Below are 25,542 nucleotides of genomic sequence, written 5' to 3'. Positions count from 1 at the left end.
GAATAATTTTGTACAACAAATTCTGTATGTAACAGTCTGGCTCCTACAGGAAGGTCCATTTCCATAACAAAAGGAGCTGATTACGTGTTCTCTGCAGCGTGGAGCGGGAGGGAAAACCCAACCACTCACAACTCCTTTGTCTTCAATCAAGCACCAATTACCCTTCAATAGTATTTCCCCTGGATCAGACATCTCTATCCTCCAAAGACCCAAGAAAACGCTCTGAAACTACAAAAAGGATCCAGAGAAGGAAAAATAAAGAATGAGTGACAGTCCAACTTTCCCTTATGTAGGATTTAAGACAGTACAAAAATGGGACTAATTTGTAGAGGCTAAAATGGGCTCAGTTTACTCCTCTGCACGTGGGGAATAAGCTTTATGTCATGTTCTCCTTATAATGAAACCCAAGACACTACAAGGAATTGTAAAATGGTCTCCATATTTTTATTATAATTGGATTTTAAACTCTATATCTTTTTTTTTTTTAAAGAAAGCTATCCCACACTCAATTGCATTGTTTTCACTCACATAGAAAGCACAGAATTGTTTTAGGGGAGGGGCCTTGGTGGTAACATAACTCTTACCTTTACTTGTCACCAAACCAAGGAATTCCCCCTTTATGTCTAAACCTGATGAATGAAGTGAGATCATCTCCATGAAAGATTTTATTACGGACTCAGTTACTGAACCTCAACCCACCAAGCAGCATCTTTTCTCACTTCATCTCAAATCTCAACCAATTTTTTAGCCAGGTTTTCCTTCTATGCTGGTGATAAAACCATACTGTCAAAGATACCCAAAGGCCCTACTAATTCTAAAGGCTCCAACCTCATCTGTGTCCCAAGGAAACCCTCAGCACAAAATCGACCCCAAGAAGAGGCCTGTGTGGCCACTAGTCGGTCTGGGGGGGCCTGGGAAAGGAAAACCAGCCCTGGTCAGAGAGAGCTCAAGGTGGCCCCAGTGTTCCGTCTGGCACTCATCATGGTGAGTGAGTGTCCACCAGCGTCCCCACGGCTGACCTGGGGGAGGGGAGGTGGGGTCCCACCCCGGAGGGTGGGTGGCTGCTCCTTTGCTGTATACGTTTCAGTAGATGGGGGTGCTCACGGCAGAAGGGAGCACAAAGCAGGGGCCTCATCCCTACCTGGGTCATTCCCCAGCCCAGCTATCTGGAAACGCGCAGCTCTCTCTCAGTTAGCTCAGGGCACCTCTCCCCAGGAGGGCCGGCATTACCACAGGACGAAGATGACGGCCAGAGAAGGGGTGAGAGTGATGGGGTGAAGTACACCACCTGGCTCCTCTCATCTCTAACTTGCCTTAGCTGCAGGACAGATCCCGGAAAAGAGGCAATTCAGGGCCTTTGCTCTACCCCTAAACTAGACCGTGGGCCTACACCAGGGCTGGCAGGATAGTCATGTCTGCTAAGTACTCATTTTCTGCATTTCTGCCTATGTATGGGCAAAACCCCTGAGAAGTAGGACCTAGAGTAGGTAAAGAAGGGTAATAAATACTGGCTGGACACACTGAATTGACTGACAAGTTAGTTCCTTTTAAGGATAAACAGTCTAGAATTTGGGGTACAAATCCTACTGCTCCTACAGCAGTTCAACCAACTAAATATGGACAAGAACTTAGTCTCTCTCTGTGTGTCTCTGTCTCACTGGGAAAATTAATTTTTTCTTTGGCAGATGGTTGAGTCACAAAGACAGAAGGATTCATAAAATTCACATGAACATCCTATAAACATTTAAACACATAAAGATTAAATAAGGCAACCAGGACCTTGATTAAAGTTAAACTATTTTTTTCTGTCTCCAACCCTAAGCCCTGCAACTTGGAGGTTCATCTCCCCGCCCCTCTGGACAAGCTCAGTTCTCACTGGGCATGTCCTGTGTACATGCAAGCACACACCGTTTGATTAATTTGTTTCAAAGTGGGAAATAAAAGGCGTCAGAAGGAAACAACGATTGGGAACACCTAAACACAAAAATCTTGCTGGTCCTCTGTTAAATTGGACAGACTCTACAACACCGAGAGAGTCAAAATAAAACCAAACAGGCAGAAGGGACACACAATGTGTTCACGGCACCTACCCTGCTTCAGCCCCTCCGCCCCTCCCCAGCTAACTGTTTTATCCCCACCAGAGACGTCGGCCCAGGACCAGGCTTTGCTATGATTGAAAATTCTGACCTAAAGAGGCGAAACGACTTACTCCAGCTCACCAACAGACTGATGGGACCTGAGCCACGGCCCCTGCTGCTTCAGCCACAGCCCCATCCCCTAACCGCCCAGCCCAGACATCAAAGCTGTGCACCCCACGCCCGGCCGGCCGGCCCCACCACAATCAGCTTGTGCGATTAGCACTGCCCTCCCACAGTGAAATTTTATGGACCGAATCCGCCTGCCACCGGGCTCCGCAAGCGTAATCTCGCCAGCGGCTGAAAGCCACACTTCTGGAAGGCCAGAGCCCGGTGGGGCTGCTGAGAGCAAGAGGTGATGTGTAGCTTTAAACATCCAGAGGAGAAGGAATACACGTGTCAGCTTCCCTGCACTCGTCAGACTGTTCAATAAACCGAGGCTTTGAAGATCTTCCCAGTGGTGTTTGTTACCTGGTATAAATTTGCCCTTTCTTGCATTGCTCTTTATTGCTCTTGGCTAAGAATACTGGACAGAGACGGGAGACCTGACTTGCAGGGGGGCAGGCTGCTTTGCAGGAGAACTTGAACTTGATGTGCAGGAAGCTGACAGTTCCTTGAAGGCCTTGTCAACCATCCATCCAGTAAACACTGCCACTACCCAGAGTAAAAACAGACCCAAACCCACATGCACATAGCAAGACTCTGCACCTGTCTTGCAGCAATTATTGACATTATCACTATACAATGAATCTCTTTTTGAACTTGTTTTCCTGATACTTAGCAGTTTGAATACTAATCCCCTTAACAAAACTGCCCCCATGCTTCCCCCCCTCCCCGGCCCCCCCCTTAATCTCTTTCTCTCCAGGGGGAGGGCGGGTGCTGGATACCAGTCCATCTACTTTGCAGCACCTGGATTTGCATTGATTCCGGCTCTTGTCATTCATGTTACCAACAGGAATTAGCATAAGGCATTAAGGGGAAACTCTGGAGGAGAAAAGAAAGGCCATTCTGATGGAAATAAGGGGCAAAGGAATAATCTGCTATCAACTAAAATGCTTATTTGTGTGTGGTTTCCCAAGCAAAGCTTAGCAAAAAGCCTATGTTGATTTTAGTGTACACAAAGAAACCTTAATCCTTTCAAGGCAACTAAATCACCCCCAGAAAAGCAGCTCAGAAGAAAGGCACCCTGTCAGGATGACTATTCACAACCAAAGAGATGCCACAAATCACACTCTGTAAGTAAACAAAAATAAGAACGTGGGAGACGTCTGATTGGAAAAGGGAGAGGGGCCCGGGGAGCAGGAGGGAAGAGGCAGAGGGACCGGGATGTTGCCTGTCATCGATCACTCCTCCTCGGCCCTGAAGGGGAGCCTTTCAGCCCCGTGAGGGCAGCGGGGCCTGAGTGCAGGTCCCAGAGCCAACTCTCCTGCCAGGCCTGATCCCAGAGAGGGGAAACACATTCCACAACTTTACAGCAAGTTAGCAAAAGAGAGACACGGTCATGTGGGCTGGAGGGCCTGGGGAGGGGGTGGGGCAGGGTGTCACTGAAACACAGAGGACCTCCTTTTGGTGAACTGTCCGGCCTCGGGCTCCACCTCCTCCTATCAGTCAGGGACACACGACCATCTACCCAACCTCTTCCCTCGTCAAAATGATCAATAAGCAATGACGTATCTTTCCATTTGAGCCCTGTACGCTGTGAACTGCAGTGTATCTTCTTTTATTGGGCTTTAGCATGATGGACAACAAATTGATACAAGCTTTCAGTCCATCAAAATATATGATGAAACATAAAACTGGAATACCCCATTGTGCAATAAAAAAAGATAAAATTCAATAGGACAATAATTCTGGGAGTGACAGCAATCACATAAGCATGTACACCTAGAGGGAAGCCTAAACATAATGCACTATTTGAAGCCTGCAGTTGGTTCCAATTCTAAAATAATCTGGGAGCTCAGAATAACTGCACTTGGAAACATGTGTGACCAACCAGCTAGCAAAAATGCTAGCCAAGGCAACTATAGAATGCCAGGGTGGTTTCGTATTTCACTGCATGAAGGCCCAACCCTGTTCAAGCTACCAAGTATCTTCCGTGTAACACAGAACGAGACCACGACAGGAAGCATACGTTCTGTATTTAGCGATTACCACACAAGCACCTACAACAGGTTCTACATTGGAGAGAAAGAGATCAAATAATTTATATGATTTATATACCTTTCAAAGTATACACCACTGTAAAGCCCGTGATTAGAAGCTCCCTTAAATTTCATTATTTCCAACAATACTGCTACAAATGAAAACTGACCAGAAACCTATTGGCAGTGATTTAAGTTTCCCCTTAATGTATTGCTATATCATTAGCCTCTCTTACTCTATATTGCAGTTTGGAAGAAAGTTAATGGGGTGGCACGTATTTAAATGTTGTCCTCTTGATCGTTTATTAATTTTACAGAAAGCCCACAGCAGAGCAAGGCTTGGTTTATGACCATAATGCTGTGAGTACTAAACATGCACTGCTTATTAGAGTCTGCAGTACAAATCAGCAATTTATCGTTCTCCAACTGCTGGGTTGTTGATAAGTAACAAAGTTAAGGCATCTTGAGAACTATTATTCTCCATTACCACTTCCTACGTTAAATGAAAGTCGCATAGACGGTAGTAATTTCTTAGTCCAATCAATTTATGTAAGGATTCAATATATTCTTTTAAAATCAATTGTTTTTGGATGCAACACAAAAGCACACAGATTCTGTCTCAAGCAAGACTACAAATTATGAACCGTAGCTCCAGAATGAAAAGGGAATGACCATTGTTCTTTATGCTTTCCTCCCGACAGCGGAGCAAACAGCAAAACAAGCTATTGCTCGGATTTAAGGAGTCTTACCTTTGTTTACAATAACAGTATTGAAGAGTTTTTCAGAGCTGGCATCTGAGGCCTGCAACACAAGAAAGGGAAAGAAAGCATTACTACTGTCATTAATTTTGTCATCACCATCATCATTACGATGATTTTAAATCAATTTTACTACGTTTTAGAAAAGCCTAAAAAGGAAAGCGGCAATTTCCCCCAATCCTCCATAAGGTGGTGCTGGTTGACTGCGAGAGCCAGACCTGCAGTGCAGCTATTTGCTGAGGGAAGAAAAAAATCTGATTTTAAAAACATGTCCTTATTAGACATATTATCTGTGCAAAACATATCTCTATGAGATGATACACAAAGCAATTCAGCTCATTCGCATAATGATTTTGCAATTTCATTGACAGATCATTATTTTGGAAACGGTACTTTTTTCATATTTGCAGACATGCCCTATTTTTCAATTTTCTCTCACAAACTAGAAATGCCTATTATTTAATGCTAAGCTTCTCCTCACTAAAAAGTGTCAACCGGCACTCCCTGAAATTCATTTTTAAAGATTTATCTGATGACCCCAAGATCCCTGCCCCCTGTGGTAACCACGACGACCTTGCTGTTGAAATGAAAGCCAGCCGACCTGCCCAGCAACCCGACACTACACACATCATCAGCATTATTTCCTTTCCATTTTCTAGAAATCACGTCTGCTAATTATTACAGTGGCTCCAGGAATGTGAAACAAGCCTGTTTAAACAGCAAGGATACAGGCAATTTAAATTATACACTAATGTTCTGGAAAATCAACATGAAGTCTGTTTGGAGAAAAATGCTATAATGTTTCAGAAGCACTGTATTTCTAGAACCTGAAAAATTAAAAAATAAACTTAAAAATGAAAAAGCTCCATTATACAGTAATTTGATGATGTCCATGCATTTAAAGTTATAACGGCTATATTATATTTACGCTGCTGTTGCTACCCCACCCTTGTAAGAAATCACTGGTCTTCACACTTTACGCATAGAAATGCATGTGTTGACAAAGCGAAGCAGAGAACGGTGAATAAATCTAGAAGAAATATAAGAAACAGGGTGCGGGGGAATCTGAAATACAACATATTCAGACTCTGGAGCTGGCTTTTGGGGACAAAGAATATGTCCAATTTAGTCTTTTTGTGTTATGTTGATAAAGATGAGATATGCCCGAGTGTTATCTGGGGAACAAGTTCTAGTTCTCAATGCAAGTGATACAGAAAGACAAAATATTGTTATTATGACTATTTTCCCCTTTATTTTAATTCTAATCTGCCTACTGTAAACGTGATTCCAAAGATTAATATATCAAGAAAAAAATGAATGCACGGTATGTGCAAAACAAGTGTTGAACTCTATACGTTTATACATAAGCAGTTTAAAATAAAATAAATCCTGGATAGATGTTTCCTTTTATTTTGCATGAACAAAAAATATGCTGAGGGCCTTCTTGACATTTTAAACATAATTAAATAAAACGGCATATTACAGTAGCTTTTCATAAAAATAAACCACCAAAAATGTGTTGCATGGAGGGGGAAACAAGATATGCATTAAACAAATCAAGAATATTGAGTTACAGAAGCAAAAATTACAGGAATAGTGTTGTTATATTATAATATTAAGTGAGATGTCTACGAACACGAGTTTCCCAGCTAAAAACTTGGAGATAAGAGCATTTCACCATTCCTTGATGAAAAAGTGTCTCTTAGTTCAAATTGGAATGGCTATGGTAAATTCATGGCTTAAACTACAGTTGATATATTTAAAAGGAAAAAAAGGGGGGGCTGTTAATTCATTTTACTAAATTGAAAGAACCCCTGCAGATTTGGGGACTACCTATTAAAAGGAGCTAACTGGCCCAAAGCACTACAGGAACAAAGTACTGTACCGTCAATGCAAAAAGCATGGGTGAGGAAAAGGTTCTTGATCCAGTTTTTATTTACACTTGGGGTATGTGTGTGTGTTAGAGGGGGAGAGAGAGAGGGACAGAAGCTGTAGGTGAAGAGGCCCTCTGGCTGTCTTGCACACCCTCCTTGGGGCTGCCACCCTTGTCAGCTCCACTGGGCTCCACACCATATTCTCAAGTAGCCAGTTAAGTGATCCTTATGTCCGAAGCGAACTTAGAGGATGTGATTATACAATGCCAACCGGTAAGTTATTAAGGAAATGAGTCTGACAGGATATTCAGAGTGACTTAGGAGTAATGCTCTCTAATAAAAGCTTTTCCAGCCCTTTAATTTTCTGATACATGTCACAAAGCCATTTTGTAACTGGTAAGGGTAAGGGGGGCGGGGGTCCTCAAAAAGGCCTCCATGGAAAAACACCCAAAAGAAAATGACAGCAATGGGACTTAGGCTAATCATAAAATGATCTGGATCCCTTTCTCCCCCATCCAGGTGGTTACAACTATGGCTGACCACTGTCCTGAAAAGTCAGAAAAGAGCTTCTCAGCCAAAGTCTTAAGCAGGAACTACAAGGAAATTCTTTGCTTTTTCTCGATGAACTTTCAAATTTAACTTGTGCTTTAAAGCATTTGTAGAAATTTGTGGCTTCTTGGATTTTAATCTTTGGCATGTTTTCTTTTTCATTGTTTTTTAGGAAAAAGTGTGAAATTCCTTATATTACCTGGACCATTTTCCTGGCTGATTTTTTTGTTTTTAATCAGGGACGTCTAATGGAAACGTGGTGAGCCAAGGGTTAGCCGGCGAGCACAGCTTTTCCTTCTCTCCTTTCTTAATACGGGGGCACCTTTACATACTAAAGGTCTTTAGCTTTTTGCTCGCCATTTCACTTCATCCCCCTCACTCGGTTTTGGAGGATGAGGGCGTGAAGTGGCTGCACCTGAAAGTGACAGAAAAAAACAAAGCTCTCTTGGCTGCTTTTTATTTCGGGGGGAGGTGGAAGAAGATTTTTTTAAAAAAATACTGAAAAATTACTAGACGCCGTAGTTGGTGTTTAAAGAAAAGTTAAATAAGTCAAACAGATTGAAGAAAGGAACACAGAGAATGAGGAAACGAAGAAAAGCCTTCCGAGCAGACAGGAGTGGGACGCGCGGCCGCTCGGGTTCGAGGTCCACCTGAATTCCCTTCGGCCGCGGACCCCGGGCACGGCCCTCTGCACCCGCACGAGGAGGGGCTTTCCAACAAGAAAAGAGAAACCTCCTCGAAACTTAAGTGCGAGTTCTTTCCCCAGCTGCCGCGATACCGAGCCCAGATCTTTCGCTTCCCTTGGCACCTTGTGCGGGCCAGGATCCCGACCTCGGCGCGGGGAAGCGGTACCCCGGGAAGCGGCAGCGAGCGCAGCGCCAAGGTTTTCAGCCCGAGCGGGCGCAGGCCGCGGCCCCAGCCGGAGGCAGGCGGAGCCCCTCGGGGCGGGTGGCGCCGAGGTGGCTCCGGTCCCCGGGCACGACCGCACAGCTCCGGCCGCCCGCGCCGCCGCTCCCCGCCCGAGCCCGGCTGGCCAGGGGTGGAAAGTACAAAGGCGGGCGACCGGGCCGCGTCAGGAGGGAAGGCGGCCGGGCCGGCAGGAGGGAGGAGGGATGGGTGGCGGCGGGGGGCTCGGGCGCGCCAGACCCGCCCCTGCCACCCCTGCCCGCCGGCCCGGCCGCCGCAACAAAAGACCCCCGACCCGCCGCCTCCCTTTCGACCGCGAGCGGCGAGCGAGGGAGCCGCGCCCCCAGGGCTGCATTACCTGATCGCAAAGGGTTAAGCGGTCCTGTCAGCCCCAAGTTCATGGTTTGGTTCCTGAGCAAGGCTCACGATGGGGTATCGTCAGAGACCAGGGGGAAAACCAGCCAAACACGAAGAGAAAACGCCCAACTCCGACCGGGCTAGGTCCGCGCCAGTCTCTCCTTTCCAGGCGAAAGTCTGAAAGCGGATGCACGCGAACCAAATCCGTACGAACGGCAGCTCCGGGGCGGCCGAGCGCCAGCGCCGCGCACACATCCAGCGCGGCCGAGGCCAGGCGGGCAGCGGGCGGCCGAGAGGGAGCGCCCGGCCCGCGCTCGTCCGCTGACTCCCGGCTGCTCCTGAGGCGCGCGGGGCCGGCCGGGCACGGCGGGGACTCGAGGGGCGTCCCGGGCAGGCCGGCGGGCGGGCGAGGCGAAGAAGAGCGGCCCTAGCCGCGGCCGCGGCGCGCAGAGCTAAGAGCGAGGCGGCGGCGGCGGCGACAGGACAAAGGAGACCATGTGCGGAGGGGAGGAGGGAGAGGGAGGAGGAGGAGGAGGGCGCGCAGCGGCGGCGGCGGCTTCTCCCCGGCGGCCGCCTGGGGCTCCCCGACTGCCGCTCCCGCCTCTCCAGCAGCACTGCGGGCCGACCGGTCCCGGTCCAGCCGCCGCCGCCGCCGCGGCGCTGGAGGAGACGCTCCGGGAGTCTTTATTCGGGGTCGATCCCGCCGGCACGCGGCGCGGGCGGCGCTGCAGCGTCCGGGGCGCCGGGCGGGCTGCGCGGGGCCGGAGGCGCCTCCCGGCCGGAGCTCGAGGGCCGGCGGAAAGCGCCCGGGGCTGGCTCGGCTCCGGCCCGCGCTCGGCTCGCGGGCGCCTGCCTCTCCCACCGGCTCGCCGCTCAAGTGAACTCCATCGGCGGCCGGCGCCGCGCGCTCCCTGGCTGGACGGGTGGCGGGAGGGGGCGGCGGCGGCACAGGCGGCCCTCGCTCCGGACTTCGCTCCGGGACTGCGCCAAGCGCGCCTCCTCCAGACGCTCGCAGCTCTCGGAGCGGGACTTCCTCGGCGCGCCGAGCCCGAGCCGCCGGTGCCGCCGCCCCTCCTCCGTCCCGCCCCGCGCGCCCCGCCCCTCGCCGCCCCTTCTCTCGGCCCCGGCGCCGGGTCGGCCCCGCGGGGGCGCAGTCCCCGAGCGCGACTTCGACAGCTGTCGTTCCCCCCGCGGCTCGGGCCCTAGTTCCCCACGGCCGCCTTCTCGGCGGGCGGGCGCGGCGGGAACTGCAACGCTCCGCACCCTCCCCGCAGCCGTCGCTTCCAGTGCTGCGCCGCGGCAGGGAAAGGCCAGTAGGCCCGCGGGCTGGGGTTGAGTCGCCACTAGGCCGGTCACATCTGCAAAGAGCAGGCTCTCTGGATGGCTGTGAGGGCGCAATGAGAAAGTGATGTATTTATGTAAACCGCCTGGCACATAATAGGTGCTCAATACAAGAGTAATAAGTACATTGTTGAAAATGGAGCGGGGTGGTCAGAGTCTAGTATTAGAAAAAAAAAGGTCTTAATCTAACCTTATCCCCACCTGATCAAAAGCTGAATGCAGTTTGGTTAGGTCTCAAGGATAACAGTGCATGAAGTGGCCATTTGCAAATCCCGCCTCCCCTTAGTCTTCAAATCCACTGACATTTATACACTTCACATCAACAAAAGTGGAGCTGGTTGCCACCATCAGATGTAGGGAAAGGATTAAAGCAATGCCACAGCCTCACTAAATGCACAGCAATTACTATCATCCTAACATTTATCATCATTGTGTTCTCTAGCGCCCAGTGTAGCGCCTGGAAGGAGGGGGCTGAATGACCACAAACTTGGCCCCTGGTGGGTTCCCCTGAGCCAAACACTCCCACCAGAGCACCAAATCTCCCGTCTGTCCAGTCTGGTGGGCCCCTGGTCAGAATTCTGGCCGCCTTTGTCACTGTCCCAACCACAGAGGCCCTGCAAGGGTACCAGGCCATACATGGGGGTGAAGAGACCCTCTATAAACATCTGGAGTTTTTATTCCACACCTGCAGCTTGGCAGGGTCTCTTCTTGGTGCACAGGAAAAGTTGCTGAGATTGTCCCAGCACAAGGCAAAAAGGCAAGCAAGGCCTAGGTTGCAACTGCGAGGGTTCTAGGGTAGAACAGGCACACTAGGGTGGGTGAGAGCTCCTGATTTCCCTTCAGTGCCACTGTCACCTGGAGTGCAGCTGGGAAGAGAGGAAAGGGACAGGGCTGGGACAGATGTACACCACATACAAATGACATGGAGACTGGTTTCAAGCAATAATGTCCATTCTTCACCTCTCTGAAGTTGAACATCCATCACTGTTTGATTTCATGGCACTCTTGAAAAACCTCTCAAGGGGAAAAAAGTGGGTGCTTGCTGTATGGCATAATTTTTTCCCTTTAACTTCCAAATACAATTAATTTTGGAAATAAGAGGCTCTCCCTCTCTAGCTTCACAACGCCCCACCCCACCCCAAATGGTAGCATTATGTGGTGTTTCTAAAAAAAATTTTTTTTTAAAGATAGGTAAAAGAGATTTTTCTCTAACTTGACTCCCTGGGTAAATCAGAAGAAAAGAGAAATCAGAAGAAAAGGTGCCTCAGAAGGTGTGAGTCTGAAGCTGGATTTTCCAATTGCTTACAAGATGTCTCAAAAACCAGCCGAAGCCCTCGAGCCAGGGAGCATTCATTCTGAAGCTGTTTCTACAATACCAAGATAGCTCAAAGGCAAACATTAAATTTTCAAGAAAAGACATTTAAATGTTGTTTCTTTTGGAGCCATCAAAATGGGACAGTTTTCTTATCTTGTTCGCTCATAAAAATCAATATTACCGGGAAGAAATTACCAGAGCTCCTACCGGGTCCTCTACAGGGTAAACTGAGGCGCACAAAAGCATGGGCACCTTAGCTGACCGACTCAAACCACCGCTTAGGCCTCTCAAGTGCCGTCATCAGGCAGCACTGCTGACGCTTGCCACGCCTTGCATTAGACTGTCATCTCTGATTATCAGGGATTAGGCCTCAGATGAAAGTCTGGGAGAGATCTGCATGTGTCTCTGTATCGTGATTATCTGTAATTGGGAGGAATGCAGAACCGCCAAGAGCTGAGCCTCTAAGAGAAGCCACAGACTTGGCCTCTGCACCACTGCATCTGTATCCAGCCCCCCTGTACCCCTCCAGCACCCTTCACCCTGCCACAGTGCCCACCACCACTTTGCTTCATTTCTCAGCCTCTCACCAGACACACAAATGAGTACATTCTGATTGGGTTCCAAGTTGCTCTATTCCCCCTCCTTTCTGGCAGGGAAGGAAGCAGTGTCAAAACTGGAAGGGATAGGGCTTCCCTGGTGGCGCAGTGGTTGGGAGTCCGCCTGCCGATGCGGGGGGGGGGCGCAGGTTCGTGTCCCGGTCCGGGAAGATCCCACATGCCGCGGAGCAGATGGGCCCGTGAGCCATGGCCACTGAGCCTGCGCGTCCGGAGCCTGTGCTCCGCAATGGGAGAGGCCACAACAGTGAGAGCCCCGCGTACCGCAAAAAAACCCCAAAAAACTGGAAGGGATAAGCTATAGGACAGCATCAGAAGTAGAAAGAAGGTAGAAAGAAAAAAAAAGATCATCCGTATACTCGGTGACTGGATCCTGGTCAGAGATCTGACTTGCAAGAATCTAGACTTACTATGGTTTTTTTTTTCCTTGAGAAACTTAGCTTCCCTTTATAGGAATTTTAATCTACAGATTACAAAGTCAAAGGCTGGCAGCCACCGTGTCTCTTATATTTAGAAGGTTTAACATCCTAATCACTAATGGCTTCTTATTGTCACCTTCAGCCTCTGAACCAGATCTAAGAAGGGCAAGTCTTACAAAGGGGAGGCCCTAACGAAGCAGGCAGTAAGAGTATGGATTCAATGGTCTTGCCAGTGTTAGAGCAATTATTTCAGAAACAATTTTTTTTTTTCTTGGCCACGCCATCCAGCTTGCAGGATCTCAGGTTCCCCGACTAGGGACTGAACCCGGGCCATGGGAGCGAAAGCCTGGAATGCTAACCATTAGGCAACCAGGGAACTCCCGACAATTTTTAACATATGACCAAAGATCTTAGGCATGTCTATGATTAACTAGCTGAATTTTTTTAAAAAAGCTAAATTAAAATATGGAGACTTCTTCCTCAATTCTCAAAATATATCTAAAGATAAACTAGGTTTAAAAACCCGGTCCCGGGACTTCCCTGGTGGCACAGTGGTTGAGAGTCCGCCTGCCGATACAGGGGACACGGGTTTGTGCCCTGGTCTGGGAAGATTCCACATGCCGCGGAGCGGCTAGGCCCGTGAGCCATGGCCGCTGAGCCTGTGCGTCCGGAGCCTGTGCTCCGCAACGGGAGAGGCCACAACAGTGAGAGGCCCGCGTACCGCAAAAAAACAAAAAACAAACAAAAAAACTAATGGAAGTTCTTCTAAATCAATCTAAAATGGCAGTTTTAAAGTTTAAAATATGAAATTTGATTCAATTTGTATCACTAATTACCAGACTGAGACTAAACATTTTTTGGTAAAATATTTCTTATAAATTCTGGTCTTCTGTTGAGTACCTTACATAGAAAAAGTTTATTAATTTCAAGGTGTTCTCTCTCATAAATATAACAAACTTCAGGTACTCCCTAAAAGAACACATGCTGGGTGATTCTTGGGGTGGTTTAAAGGAAGAGGAAGTCTTTACAAAAAATTTCCTCCAGTTTTTCTATGTTAAATTATGTAGTTTGAAAAGACCATGAAAGGGGAGTAATAACACATGAGTTCTGTCTCCCAACTAGCCTTGGGAAAGATGTCACCCCACCTGGCTTATTTCTCTGTCTCCTAGAGGCTCTTTTCAAATTCTATAGCTTTTTAAGCTTTGAAAATATGTTTCTATTTGTTCTTTGGGGAGAGGTTAAGAGCCAGCATCTGGTTGCCATCATGGCCCTGTCATTTCTGAGCCAGGAGACCTTGGGCAAATCTCTTCCCTCTCCCACCTCAGTTTCCTCGTCTGTAAAATGAGGTGACAACAGTAACTAGACTTTATAGGGCTGTTGTCAGTAACAGCCCCCCAGCGCTTAGTAAGCGGGATATATGTGTTGGCTACAATGATTAAAGATGACACTCTTACTTTGATTACTGCGGAGACGAACAAATAAGAGTATGTTCTGGTATGGCTGCAATGTCCACGGCCATGCCTTCTACGGAATTCCCTCAATGCAGATCCCCACAGTGAGGATGAAAATAACCACATGAACATCAAAAGTGACACCGATCCCCAGAAGTGGTGACAGTGGTTTGCACCACCTGTACTAGAGTAGAGAACCCCACCTTCACACGGGCATTACTACTGCCAACAGTTCCTCCAGACAAGGTCCAAACCTGGATATTGAATATTGCATAGCCTGGGTCACATAATAAGGCGGGAGGGACCGGAATAATGTGGATCTTCTTAACACATTCTAAAGTCCAGTCATGAATCAAGCAAAATATTGTCAGAGTTCGAAAGGCTTTAAGACGTGATCAACCTCCTAATGGTGAGGGCTTCAATTTCTTAAAACATAAAATAGCAGGCACCCCAATTATGTCACTCTGACATGCTAAACTATCATTTCCCATTTACACAGGCCCACGGTTTTATCTATAACCATGCAAATGGTTTCTTCCTGGTGCAGAAGCGCGTTTTGGTTCTTGTTCCTTTTCTTGGTGTGGGATACCTACTACCTCAATTTGGTTTTGAATTCAACCACATAAGGACAGTGTCTTTGCACCTCTATTCATGCCACAGCCACGGCAGAGGTATAAGGAACAGATGTGTGTCTGGAGACGGAGTCCAACACTTTATCATCTATCTGTGAGGATTTAATGCGAGCCTGTGATAGACCTTCTTTCTGAACCTACCTGGCTTCTTGCGGATATGATTCACATCTTGGAAAGTGTTTATGTGCGGTGTATCCCGCACGGTACTAGGAGGCCTACCTCAGAAGATGCCTGATGAGAGAGAATGGCTGGCTGGCTGCGGTTCTCCCATTCTTCTGCTGAAGCTGCGGGAGCCTGACAAGTGTCTGGGCACCCTGATGAAGTGGAGGGAGACTCGGGGCAGAAGACAGCTGCTGAGAAGCCCAGAGGGACCTGCAGTTTGACTGTGGCACCTGGGGCTCCCTACCCATGGCAGGTGACCAAGAGCCTCATGTGGAGAACTAAGTCAACAGGTTGCTCGCCACCAGGAAGCAGGAAGCTCCCCGGCGCCAAGCTTGTCCTGTTTCCCACCTCTGCGAATTCCTGACCTTCAACCTTCCATGCTGTCCAGCCCAGGACATGAAAACTCCTTTGGGGTCGCAGGGATTTCGGCGTGCAGGCCAATTCATTTTGCGCCGGAGATCGTGATCTCCTCCTCTAGTGATGTACGGTAGTCAACCCTAGGCGGCCTTAAACCCCTCTGCTCAGGCCATCTTTAAATGGCAGGCCCATTACTTATCACTCTGAAAGGAGACTGCAATAGCTCACGCTCTTACTGCTGTAAAGCAAAGGCCTCTACCATCGTGTGCCTGTGTTGCTACAATCGATCACGGGGCTGCAACAAGAGAGAAGTAAATAAACTGAACTGGGTTAGTTTATGATGCATACGATTGAGGTGCAGGGGGACATAAATATTTTCCAAGGGTAGAAGTGAAGAAAAAGAATTTTACTTTCAAACTTCACAGTGTACTATAAACTACAAAGGGGAAAAAAGTATAAAATACCATAAAATATCTCTTACCAAATCAACATTAAAGTATTAATATTCAGAATCTGACAATCCCACAAGAAAGGCAATGAAAAATCAAAACACATTCAATCTCTGCTCGTGTCGCCCAAATGGCATCGTACTTTGCACAGACGAGCACAAGCGCAAGATGATAGGGCGTGCCCTCCTGGTGCCCACCTGGGCTTGGTTCCCTCCTCCATCGCACCATTCAGCACTGATGGGGGTTTGTGATTTGGGGTCTAGAGACCTGCATTCGCTATGGAGTCCACGCTCCCTGAGGACAGGTACTCACCCTGCCCTAGTTACCTGCTTGAATCTCCAATACCTGGCTCCTCTCACTATATTCGCACAGAGATGGGGGTGGGGTAGGGGGACCAGAGGTAATTAAAATGAGAAATCGTGCATAAAATGTCTGCATGAACTAAAAGGATGGGTAGAAGAAAACGTGTAAATAAGTCAATGAAGATGATACAGTGAGGAAAGTAAAGCGTTAAGTTGAAAGGAAGATGCTTTTGGTGAGTCATCTCCTTTAGCTGTCTTTGCCGCTTACTGGATTTTATAATTCACGGTCCCTGGCCTAGTGGTTAGGGGTGTGGGATGGACATTAGAAGGATGTAGGCTTGAATCCAGTCTCGATCAAGATAGCTGGTTCATCTTGAGTTGTTACTTAACTTTTCCTAAGCCTCACTTTCCTCCCCTGTAAAATGGAGCTAGTAATAGAATTCAACCCTTGTAGAGTGTTGTTGAAAACATTAAATAACGAAACACGATGCAACTTGTTGTTGTGCCTTTTATATACGAGGAAGACTGGTTAGGAGGGCCTGTAAACTGGAGCCAGCCATTTCTCTGTATGGGGGCAACTGCGAGGTAGCTGGTCTGGTGGTTAAAAGCATAGCTACTGGGCTTCCCTGGTGGCGCAGTGGTTGAGAGTCTGCCTGCCAATGCAGGAGACATGGGTTTGTGCCCCGGTCTGGGAGGATCCCACATGCCGCGGAGCAACTAGGCCCGTGCGCCACAACTACTGAGCCTGCGTGTCTGGAGCCTGTGCTCCACAACAAGAGAGGCTGCGACAGTGAGAGGCCCGCACACCGCGATGAAGAGTGGCCCCCGCTTGCGCAACTAGAGAAAGCCCTCGCACGGAAACAAAGACCCGACACAGCCAAAAATAAATAAATTAATTATTTTTTTTTAAGAAAAGCATAGCTACTGATGACGGAACTGCTGGGTTCAACTCCTGGCTCCTCCTGCACTACCGCCTATTAGCTTTGTGACTGTGGACAGATTGCTCCATCTCTCTGTGCCTCAGTTTCCTCATCTGTAAAATAGGGCAATAACAGCACTTACTAGTATTACAGCAACTGCTGTGAGGGGTGAATGAATTACTGTGTGAAGGCATCCGGAGCAATACCTTGTCTTCCTTGGCTACAAACCATCGAGGAGTAGGTATTCTTAGTTTTGGTAAGACTGGCTGACAGTGGCCCCTCTTAGTTTCAAAAATTCAGGTGGTCAAGCACCCACTCTTCTAGGGGGAAAGTAAAAAAGGTCCTTTATGGTGCCATGTCAAAGGTGGACTTGACAGTCATCTCTAGTGGACGGATGGGCTGTAGGCTGAGGGAAGGGAGGACCGAGTTGGGGGAGACGGGGCCGGGGCTCACTCAGGACACAGGGGCTGTCACAGCCCCCATATGTGGATTACGAGCTATAGGAGAGGGGGCCCACCAGGGAAGGCAGTCCCTGTGGTCACTGGTAGGGGCGCAGCTGTCTGTGTGTCAGCAGGTGCACTAAGTGGCCTATTAGAAAAGGCTGCTGTGGAAAACGGGGGTTGCTGGGGAACCAACCATGTTTCCCAATTCTCTCTGCGAGAGGCATCTGAGCCACTTTGGACTGAGTGAGCTCCCCCAAATTTTCAACAGTTCCAGGGAGAGACAGGGACCCTTGAGAGATCTTCCGCACATGGACACGAATGATTCACACGGATATAGAGACAGGACCTCATATGGCCTCTCCAACCTTTTTTTTTTTTTTTTTTTTGCGGTACGCGGGCCTCTCTCTGTTGTGGCCTCTCCCGTTTCGGAGCACAGGCTCCGGACGCGCAGGCCCAGTGGCCATGGCTCACGGGCCCAGCCGCTCTGCGGCACGTGGGATCCTCCCGGACCGGGGCACGAACCACTGTCCCCTGCATCGGCAGGCGGACTCTCAACCACTGCGCCACCAGGGAAGCCCTCTCCAACCATTTTTACCATCAAAGTCACACCAGGTACACTTATAATTTCCGTTAAGTTTTGCACTAATGGGAAACTTTTTCTGTGTCTCTGTGAGGATCCTCATTTCTAGCTTCAGTTAGTCCCAGGGAAGGACTGTTGCTATACTAGGCCTGGGTCAGGCTCAAAATATGATTCTAATCTTCGTTTTAGGGCCTTGAAATGAAAGGGAGGAAGAAACCAACCAACGAACTAGTGAATCCAAGACCAGGAAAAGACAGAGGCCATAAACTATATACTATGATACCACTTACTGCTTCTAAGATTCAGCCTCTCGTGAGGTGCTACCACACTTGCCTATGTAACATATATTTTTCAAAAATGTTTACAGTAATTACGTCATCTGCTCTTACATCAACCCTGTGAGGTAAACAGAGAAATTGCTATTCTCCTCCATATTTCAGATGAGGCAACTGATACATGGTGTGTAAGTACACCCTTTGGAAGTGAAGGAGTCAGGATGATAGCAGAGTTCTAGCAGGTACATCCGGCCCCTTCTCCACCGTACCGGGGTCTACAGTCCACACTACTGGTAGATCTTGACTTCTTACTCCGTTGGCCAAATCTGGATTCCACATACTCCCAATGCAGAAATGCCAGTTCTAGATCTAAGTCAAAATAAATTCTGATATCTAAAATCTAGAGAGGTTTCAAGATCTAGAGGGTCCTGGTATAGCTGTTTGGGCTGTGTGAATACTACTAGGATATGTGAGTAGTTCACCTGCATAGGTTTTGTAGTTTGAACGATTACTTACATCCCACATTAAGGTAATTTGTGAAAGGAACACGTGAAACGGTGGCCAATCTCACGTCAGCACATCTTTCCCGCCAACCTTCTCTCAAGGGGTTTGCTCTCTTTTCCTGGAAACACGTTACCTGAAAGTATTAATAATCTCTAGCCTACTGGACATTCTTTTCCTCCATCTATACTGATGTACGGGGACCTAACAAAGCTTTGTGCCTTCATTTTAGCTTCATTGTAGAGTATCCTGATGGTCCAGATATTTACTTGCGGAAATTTTTGTTGGGTAAGAGCGCAACATTTGCTTCTACTGTTTTGGTGAACCATACAGTTGCTGGGGTACCAGGTGGGCAGCTAGGATGTCAAAGAATCCTCCTGGCTTAGCTTTCCTGAAAGCATTCATATTGACCAATATTTCTGATTTTTCACCCTTGTTCTGGTCTCAGTTTTCCTCCCTGTCCCTTCCACACTGTCAAAATGGGGTGGGACACTCGAACATGGCCATTCCAATAGCCTCTGTCTCTGTGGCTCTATCCATCAAACGAGCGTACTTTGCCAACGGTCAACTACCATACAAATGCCAGTTGCTAGGATCATTCACTGCAGTTACATAGGGTGAGGGCAAGCCTGCATGCCTGCAAAGACCTGCGAACCCCTCTCCTCTCTGGTCCTGTACAGTCTCCATTTACAGACCTTTGCTGCAAATTAATTAAACCAGCACTTTCTTCTTCTGCTCCAAACTACAGCTTATCTGGAAGGTTTCCTTAGGGAAATCTATCCAAGACGATGTCTGACAGGCATTACCTGTTCCTTGGTTCGCCTCTGGACACTGTTATTCCTTTAGGGGCACAAATGTCCTCGGTGGGAATAAGACACAACTTTGGAGAGCAAAGATTCAATCCCTTGAGGGCCACACTGTGTCCTTACACACACATCCCACCCCACCATCATCATTCCCCTAAACATCTAGAGTGTACTCGCATGCCTTACATGTGGTCAATAAAGAGTGTCAGGTCAACGAGTCAATGAGTGAATGACCATATCTCTGCCAACTAAAACACAAGAGAATGAAGACATTGTTTCAAAAATAAACTGTAAAGTCCTTTCCACAAATTGCCACCAGTTTAGCTTTTCATGGAACGTAGAAACCCATCATCACAAGGCTAACAACAGAGCACATTTAAATTCTCTTGAAAATTGATTACTAATTAAAATACCACATCAACCACTGAGGTTGCTACTCTCTCGATGTGGCCTGCGATAATTCTATACCTGCAGGCTACTTTCCCATGGGGAGGTGGAGCTTAAGCCCTCTACCCTGGAATCTGGGCTGGACCTGTAACCGTTCTGAACAATAAAATGTGGAGGAAGTGATGATCTGGACCTTCTGAGCTTGTTAAGGTATTAAGAAAACTTCTTCAGGTGTTAAGCAGCTTCTGCTTCCATCCTCTTGGAATGCAGACACCATGTGGTGGGGAAGCCCAAGGAAGCACACATGGAGGAGAATTAAAGCCATGGGACCAAAGACTTAGCTGAGTTCCCAGCCAACTTAGCTGAGTTGCCAGCCCTGTGAATAAGCCTCTTGGAAGTTGCTCCTTCAGCCCCGGCTGCGCTTGCCTCAGTTGATGCCATGTGCAACAGAGAGACGCTGTCTTTGAAGAGCCCTGCCCAAACTGCAAAATCGTTAGCAAATAAGTAAAGCTGTTGTGTTTTAAGCTATGAAATGTGTAGTTTGTTACAAAGCAATTGGTAATGGACACGACCATCGAAGGCAGCGCCAACATTCAGAAAAAGGAAGATGAACACGTGCCAGGATGAGACATGCCATGAGCATCACCTTTGCTTTCCAGCCTCTGCAAGGGAATGACAAGGACCTTGAAGTTAGAGAAAGGACACTACTAAAATAGAGATAAATAACGGCGACCGAAAAATCCTGAAGTAAGAAAAAATCACTGCCACAATAAGGAAAAGTTTTCTATTTGATAAAGTAGAAGAAAACTTAACATGACAGTGTTAATGAAAGAATAAATCTGAAATCTCCCTTTCCTTTTGGAGGCTGCGAATGTTTGCAAAACTAAAAAGTCTTTAGTAATCCCTGCTTTTATCTAAAACAGATTTGCAGTTTTAAGCACAGCCTCATGAAACTGCAGGTTCAAAGGGACCTGAAACCGAATTAGCATGAAATCTGGAATTCTCATTTCCACCAAATGCACAGCTGCCATCTGACAGCTCTGCTGGGATTTCGGTTTCAAATAGAAACTGAAAGTAGCTGAGGTGGCGTGGGCCAGGGGCTCCGCGCTTCCAATCCTCGCTCCTTCCACACGCTCACACATTCAAGGGGGGTCTCAGAGGTCCGCCTAAAACCTTCGGTGATGAAGCAAACCCCCTGTGTGGCAACCCACCCATCAAAACTAATGGGGGAAAAACCCAAAGCCAGGAATGGGTTTTAAGTAAGGAGGGTTGGGGGTTGCCCCTATATATAATATGAATATTTTGCTAATATTTTTAGGAGTGCTAAATGTTTTGTAAGTAAATTCCCACAGAGTGAAACTACTAGGACTGAGTTGGTAGGGGGAGGGGGAGAACCCTTTCCCGGGTTTTGCATCACAAATGCCAAGACACCCACACTCCACACACTCAAATTTAAATACCAGCAGGTATGTTGATTCTCTTTCATGATTCATTTAACATCCTCTCAGCTTTCTCCTGAGGCAATGACAACTCTAAGCAACTCCATTTAATTCTGGAAAACCCAAGGGGGTTTGCTTTGCCTACTGCTGAAATACCATCACCTCTGGGACCAAATGTTACACTTCTTTGTATAGGGAAGTGGGGGGGAAGAAGATCCTATGTGTCTGAACCCCCTGAGGAATACAGGTGCTACAGGAGGATGTTCTCACCCCTGGTAGAAAGGGTGGATTTGCCCAGAGCCATCCCAAACTTCCTCCTCTGATCCCTGTATGACCAACTGCATGAATTCAAGTGACAGCTGGCGGGGCCGCACTCACAGCACATGAAAAGCAGGCTGCAGGCCTGCGGGGAGCGAGAGGCAGGGCCCCCTCCTTCCCCACTTGCCTCCCGCCCGCCGTCTGGGTCCTCTGTCCACCAGGCCCCACCCCCAGCCATCTGCTCCTGAACCAGGGCAGGGGCGTTAACATCCCCGCCAAGGCAAGAGATGGGGATGGGGCCTGGGTGGACGGCAAGGGTGGTCCTTCAGAGGCCTGCTTTGACCCAGGTTTGTGCCTCCTTAGAAGTTAGTGTACAATTTTTCGTATTCTCCAGGAGGAAAAAAAAATGTAGTGAGCATCTGGTATTTACACAGAATCTTAGAGGGAGTTGACGGATTTAATTACAAGTGTTAGCAAAACAGGAAAATTGTAGCCAGGCTTTCAAATAGCCACTCGCCTATAAGTAACAAGACTTTCCTTTGTGCTGCTGGTAAAGAATGCAATTGATTTTCCTAGAGATGAGTTTTCTTGGAGAGGGGGAGGTTGATAAAAATACAGTTGTTGGCTGGTAGCTTTTACGTAGATTTATGATGTCCTTCTTATACAAAGATCAAACTGCAAACAACATTCGACCAGGCTGTGTGCTCTGAGTTGTTTTCTCATTCCCACTAGTGGTGATGGATGGATTTTCTCTCTGTTACTAGTGCTCACTTAGAGCTGACAACATGTATTCATGAAATGACTGGTGGGTTTAAAGATACAACATAAGGTCAGGAAAACGGTTACAAATAACTAGCCTATACGAGGATTAGAGAAATTAGCTGACCGTCATTGGCAGCAGGCTCTGGTGAGATTTTTTTTACATTTATTTATTTATTTTTGGCTGTGTTGGGTCTTCGTTGCTGCGTGTGGGCTTCCTCTAGTTGCAGCGAGCGGCGGCTACTCTTTGTTGCGGTGTGCGGGCTTCTCATTGCAGTGGCTTCTCTTGTCGCGGAGCACGGGCTTCAGTAGTTGTGGCACGTGGGCTCAGTAGTTGTGGCTCACAGGCTCTAGAGCACAGGCTCAGTAGTTGTGGCGCACGGGCTTAGTTGCTCCGCGGCATGTGGGATCTTCCCGGACCAGGGCTCGAACCCGCGTCCCCTGCATTGGCAGGCAGATTCTTAACCACTGCGCCACCAAGGGAAGTCTCGCTGGTGAGTTTTAAAAACTGGTTGCAGGGCTATTGCAGACCATTACAGGAGGTTAGGTGTCAAAAAACACTGTACTGAATTAGCAAAGTCAGGAGACCTGGGTGTTAGAACAGGCCCGTGGCACCTAGTTTCGGCTTTGGGAAAGTCACTGAAACTTCTGTTCACCATTAAAATGCACAGAGGTTGGGATGAATCATCTCTCTCTTGCTCTTTTCCATATATAAGATCTTGTGAGCATACTTGATCTAATATCTAGATGATAAACAGAGAACAGTATCTGTGCCAGACAAGAGTATTTTCCTCTGTCCATTTTCTTAGAGGTTCCGCTATTAATTTCTAAGGAGGGCACACTGTTTGACATACCTTTTCTGGGGCGTCCCACTCTCTTGGAATTTCCTGACAGATCAGTGAAATGTCAGAAGTATGCTATGGTTTACATTTCATCCTTCCAACTGGTAAGTACCATTTAACTTTCTCATCAAAACCATCAAGGCACCAGTGAGCCCCTCCAGCTCTGTGTCTCTGTCACTTGGTACCACGTGCTCGTTAAACGCATTTGTCTGCGTTGTGTTTTAAAAGCAAAACCAAAAGGGTTAATGTTTCATCATGCTCTCTTTAATCTGAAATCCACAGGGAAAGGACTTCAGAAAGAAAGGAAAAACACACACACACACCCCCTACACACACACACACACACACACACACACGTCAGAAAACTGCACAAGTGGAAGCTGGCCTTTGTCTTCCTCAGGCTGCTCTGAGCCAAGGCAATGTGCAGACCACATTGGGAACCAATTTAATCATTTCTGACTTCTCGACAATCAAATAAAACAATAACTAGCCTGAACTGGGCTCGAAGGGGAAGAGGACCACATGTATTTCCTCTCAGGATTTTTTTTTTTTTTTTTAACATGAAAGTTTGGCTTGAAAAGAACTTCTTGCACAGACACATGTGGCCTCAATAGGATGGATCTTTAACTGATGAGACAGATTCCAGATTCAGGCACACAGTATCAGGATTTAAATCCTCAGAATTTGGTAATGGAAAGTTTGGGTCACATTAAGGGCTGTGGGATCCAGGGATAAAATTTAGTTTTGAATTAGCCTCTTGGGCAGCCCAAGCACTCCCCCTAAGAAGCACCATATGTCTCCAATTCTACGTCATTCCTTCTTTCCTGGTACTTCCCACTTGATGGACCAGAAAATTCCTGGCTTTAGACCACTTCCCTGTGTATTTATTGTTGACTCCCACCTTTGGAATTACTCTTTTTTTTAAGCTCTCTTTTAAAATAGTTCCTGACTTTCTATTTTGAAAAACTTCAAACTTATAAGAAAGATGAAAGGATGGTAGGAATAATACCCAAGCGCCTTCATTTATATTCCCTGATTGGTAACATGTTAGCACAGCTACTTTACCTCTGGCTACTCTTGAACTGTATTAAGACACACACACACCATGGAATATCTGTTTGCTATTTACTTGTTTAGTGTTTGACTGGGGGAAAGGCAAACTCTCCCCACTTTCCTTCTCGTGCTTTCCTCATGGCTGCTAACCCAAGTGGTTGGCATTCAATGTAGCACCCAAAGCGGACAGGGCCGTGTTTACCAGTGGACACTGTCCCTGTGCGTTGAAAACCACGAGTGTTAAAGGTCGGCACACGCTTGGTTCTTCCTTCTGCCTCCAGGACTTGTGATGACTAAGCTCAGCTGGGGACCCCTGGAAGTGGCTCTGGGCTTGGTGGTCAATCAGTGGTAAACTGGGCTGAGGGAAAAGGAGAAACCTGCTTCTGTGGGAAGCCTAAGGCATGACCTTCTCTAACATAGATTGCACAGAGGATTGTTTGGGGTACGAGGTATTTACCCCACTAAAAATAAAGCAGTATTTGACTTTTCCTGTCATTGTTTCTTCATCTATAGCGTGGAAAGTATACTGTCCCTATCTCAGAGCTGTTGAGGATTAAATTAGCTAGAACAGCCCCTAGCCCTCAACAGAGGTATTGATTATTAATTCTGTTATTACTGTTCCTCACATGTCTTGTTCCTTCAGGTAGCACTTTGAAGGAGAGCTAATAGGCAAGGCAAGATCTTGACATACCTATGGCTGTGTTAGCCTCCTAATCTCATCAAAACCTTTCCTTAACTCTAATAGTTTGTGGTGTACAGTATGATTAATTTTTTGACAGTATACTAAAGTCCATCCATTCAATAATGACACTTTTACTGAGTATGAATGATGTGCCAAAAAAAAAAAAAGGAACATGTTATTTGCCTTGGGGAACTTACAATTTAGGAGAGGAGAGTAGACAAATACATGCCTATAACCAAGAAAAGTGACCTGCGGGAAAGAGCTTCGCCCAACAGGAGAAGGCGGTGAAACGAGGTAAAGGTGGGTGGGAAAAAGTACTGAAGAGGCGAGGAAGCAAGGCAAAGGGGGGAGATGCTGAGGTTTCCAGCCTGGGGAACTAGCTACAGTCAGGAACACGGACATGGAGGGGGGCTTGCAGGGAACTATAAAGAAACTGCTTTGGACAAGATGAATCTAAAATACTGTGAGAACAGCCCAGCGGTGGTCAGAAATTTGGGACTGGAACACAAGGGGCGAGGGGGCTCAGAATCACACATGAGGGGAGGGTGTCCTCCACAAAGAGATGAGGGAATGTGACTGCCAAGAGCAAACTGTGGAGCGGGAAGAAACAGAACCAAGGACAACAGCCAGACAGCGTCCGTGCTTCCTGGGTCAGGGAGGGAGCAAGTGAAAAGGGGGAATCAAGAAAGTATCACTAGAGAACCAAGGAAGGGCAAGATTTCCAGTAAGGGGGGCGGGACGCAAAAATGGCCAATGCTTTAGAGATCTTGGAGGACAAGGAATGAGGAAAGACAGCTAGGTTGGTATTTGAGGAAGTCGCTGGTGGACACCAAGA

The 25,542-nt window shown here is 47.5% G+C and overlaps 1 protein-coding gene across 9 annotated transcripts in view; it reads right to left on the bottom strand.

The window, feature by feature from the left end:
* The window catches only part of AUTS2 (activator of transcription and developmental regulator AUTS2), a 1,117,278-nt gene that overhangs the window by 81,816 nt on the left and 1,009,920 nt on the right, over positions 1-25,542 (bottom strand). For 8 of the 9 annotated variants that reach the window (XM_073792031.1, XM_033839891.2, XM_073792029.1 and 5 more), the window contains one exon: positions 5,026-5,077. In XM_073792031.1, coding sequence (XP_073648132.1) covers positions 5,026-5,077 — 52 coding nt within the window. Of the gene's footprint in view, positions 1-5,025; positions 5,078-7,656; positions 7,876-25,542 lie in introns of those variants that run through there. The other variant, XM_033839893.2, reaches the window with a different exon arrangement.

Source organism: Tursiops truncatus, chromosome 15 (assembly GCF_011762595.2).
Source record: "Tursiops truncatus isolate mTurTru1 chromosome 15, mTurTru1.mat.Y, whole genome shotgun sequence".
Lineage (NCBI taxonomy): Eukaryota > Metazoa > Chordata > Mammalia > Artiodactyla > Delphinidae > Tursiops > Tursiops truncatus.
Note: the sequence above shows the minus strand (reverse complement) of the source record. Positions and strands in the feature narration are given on the sequence as shown.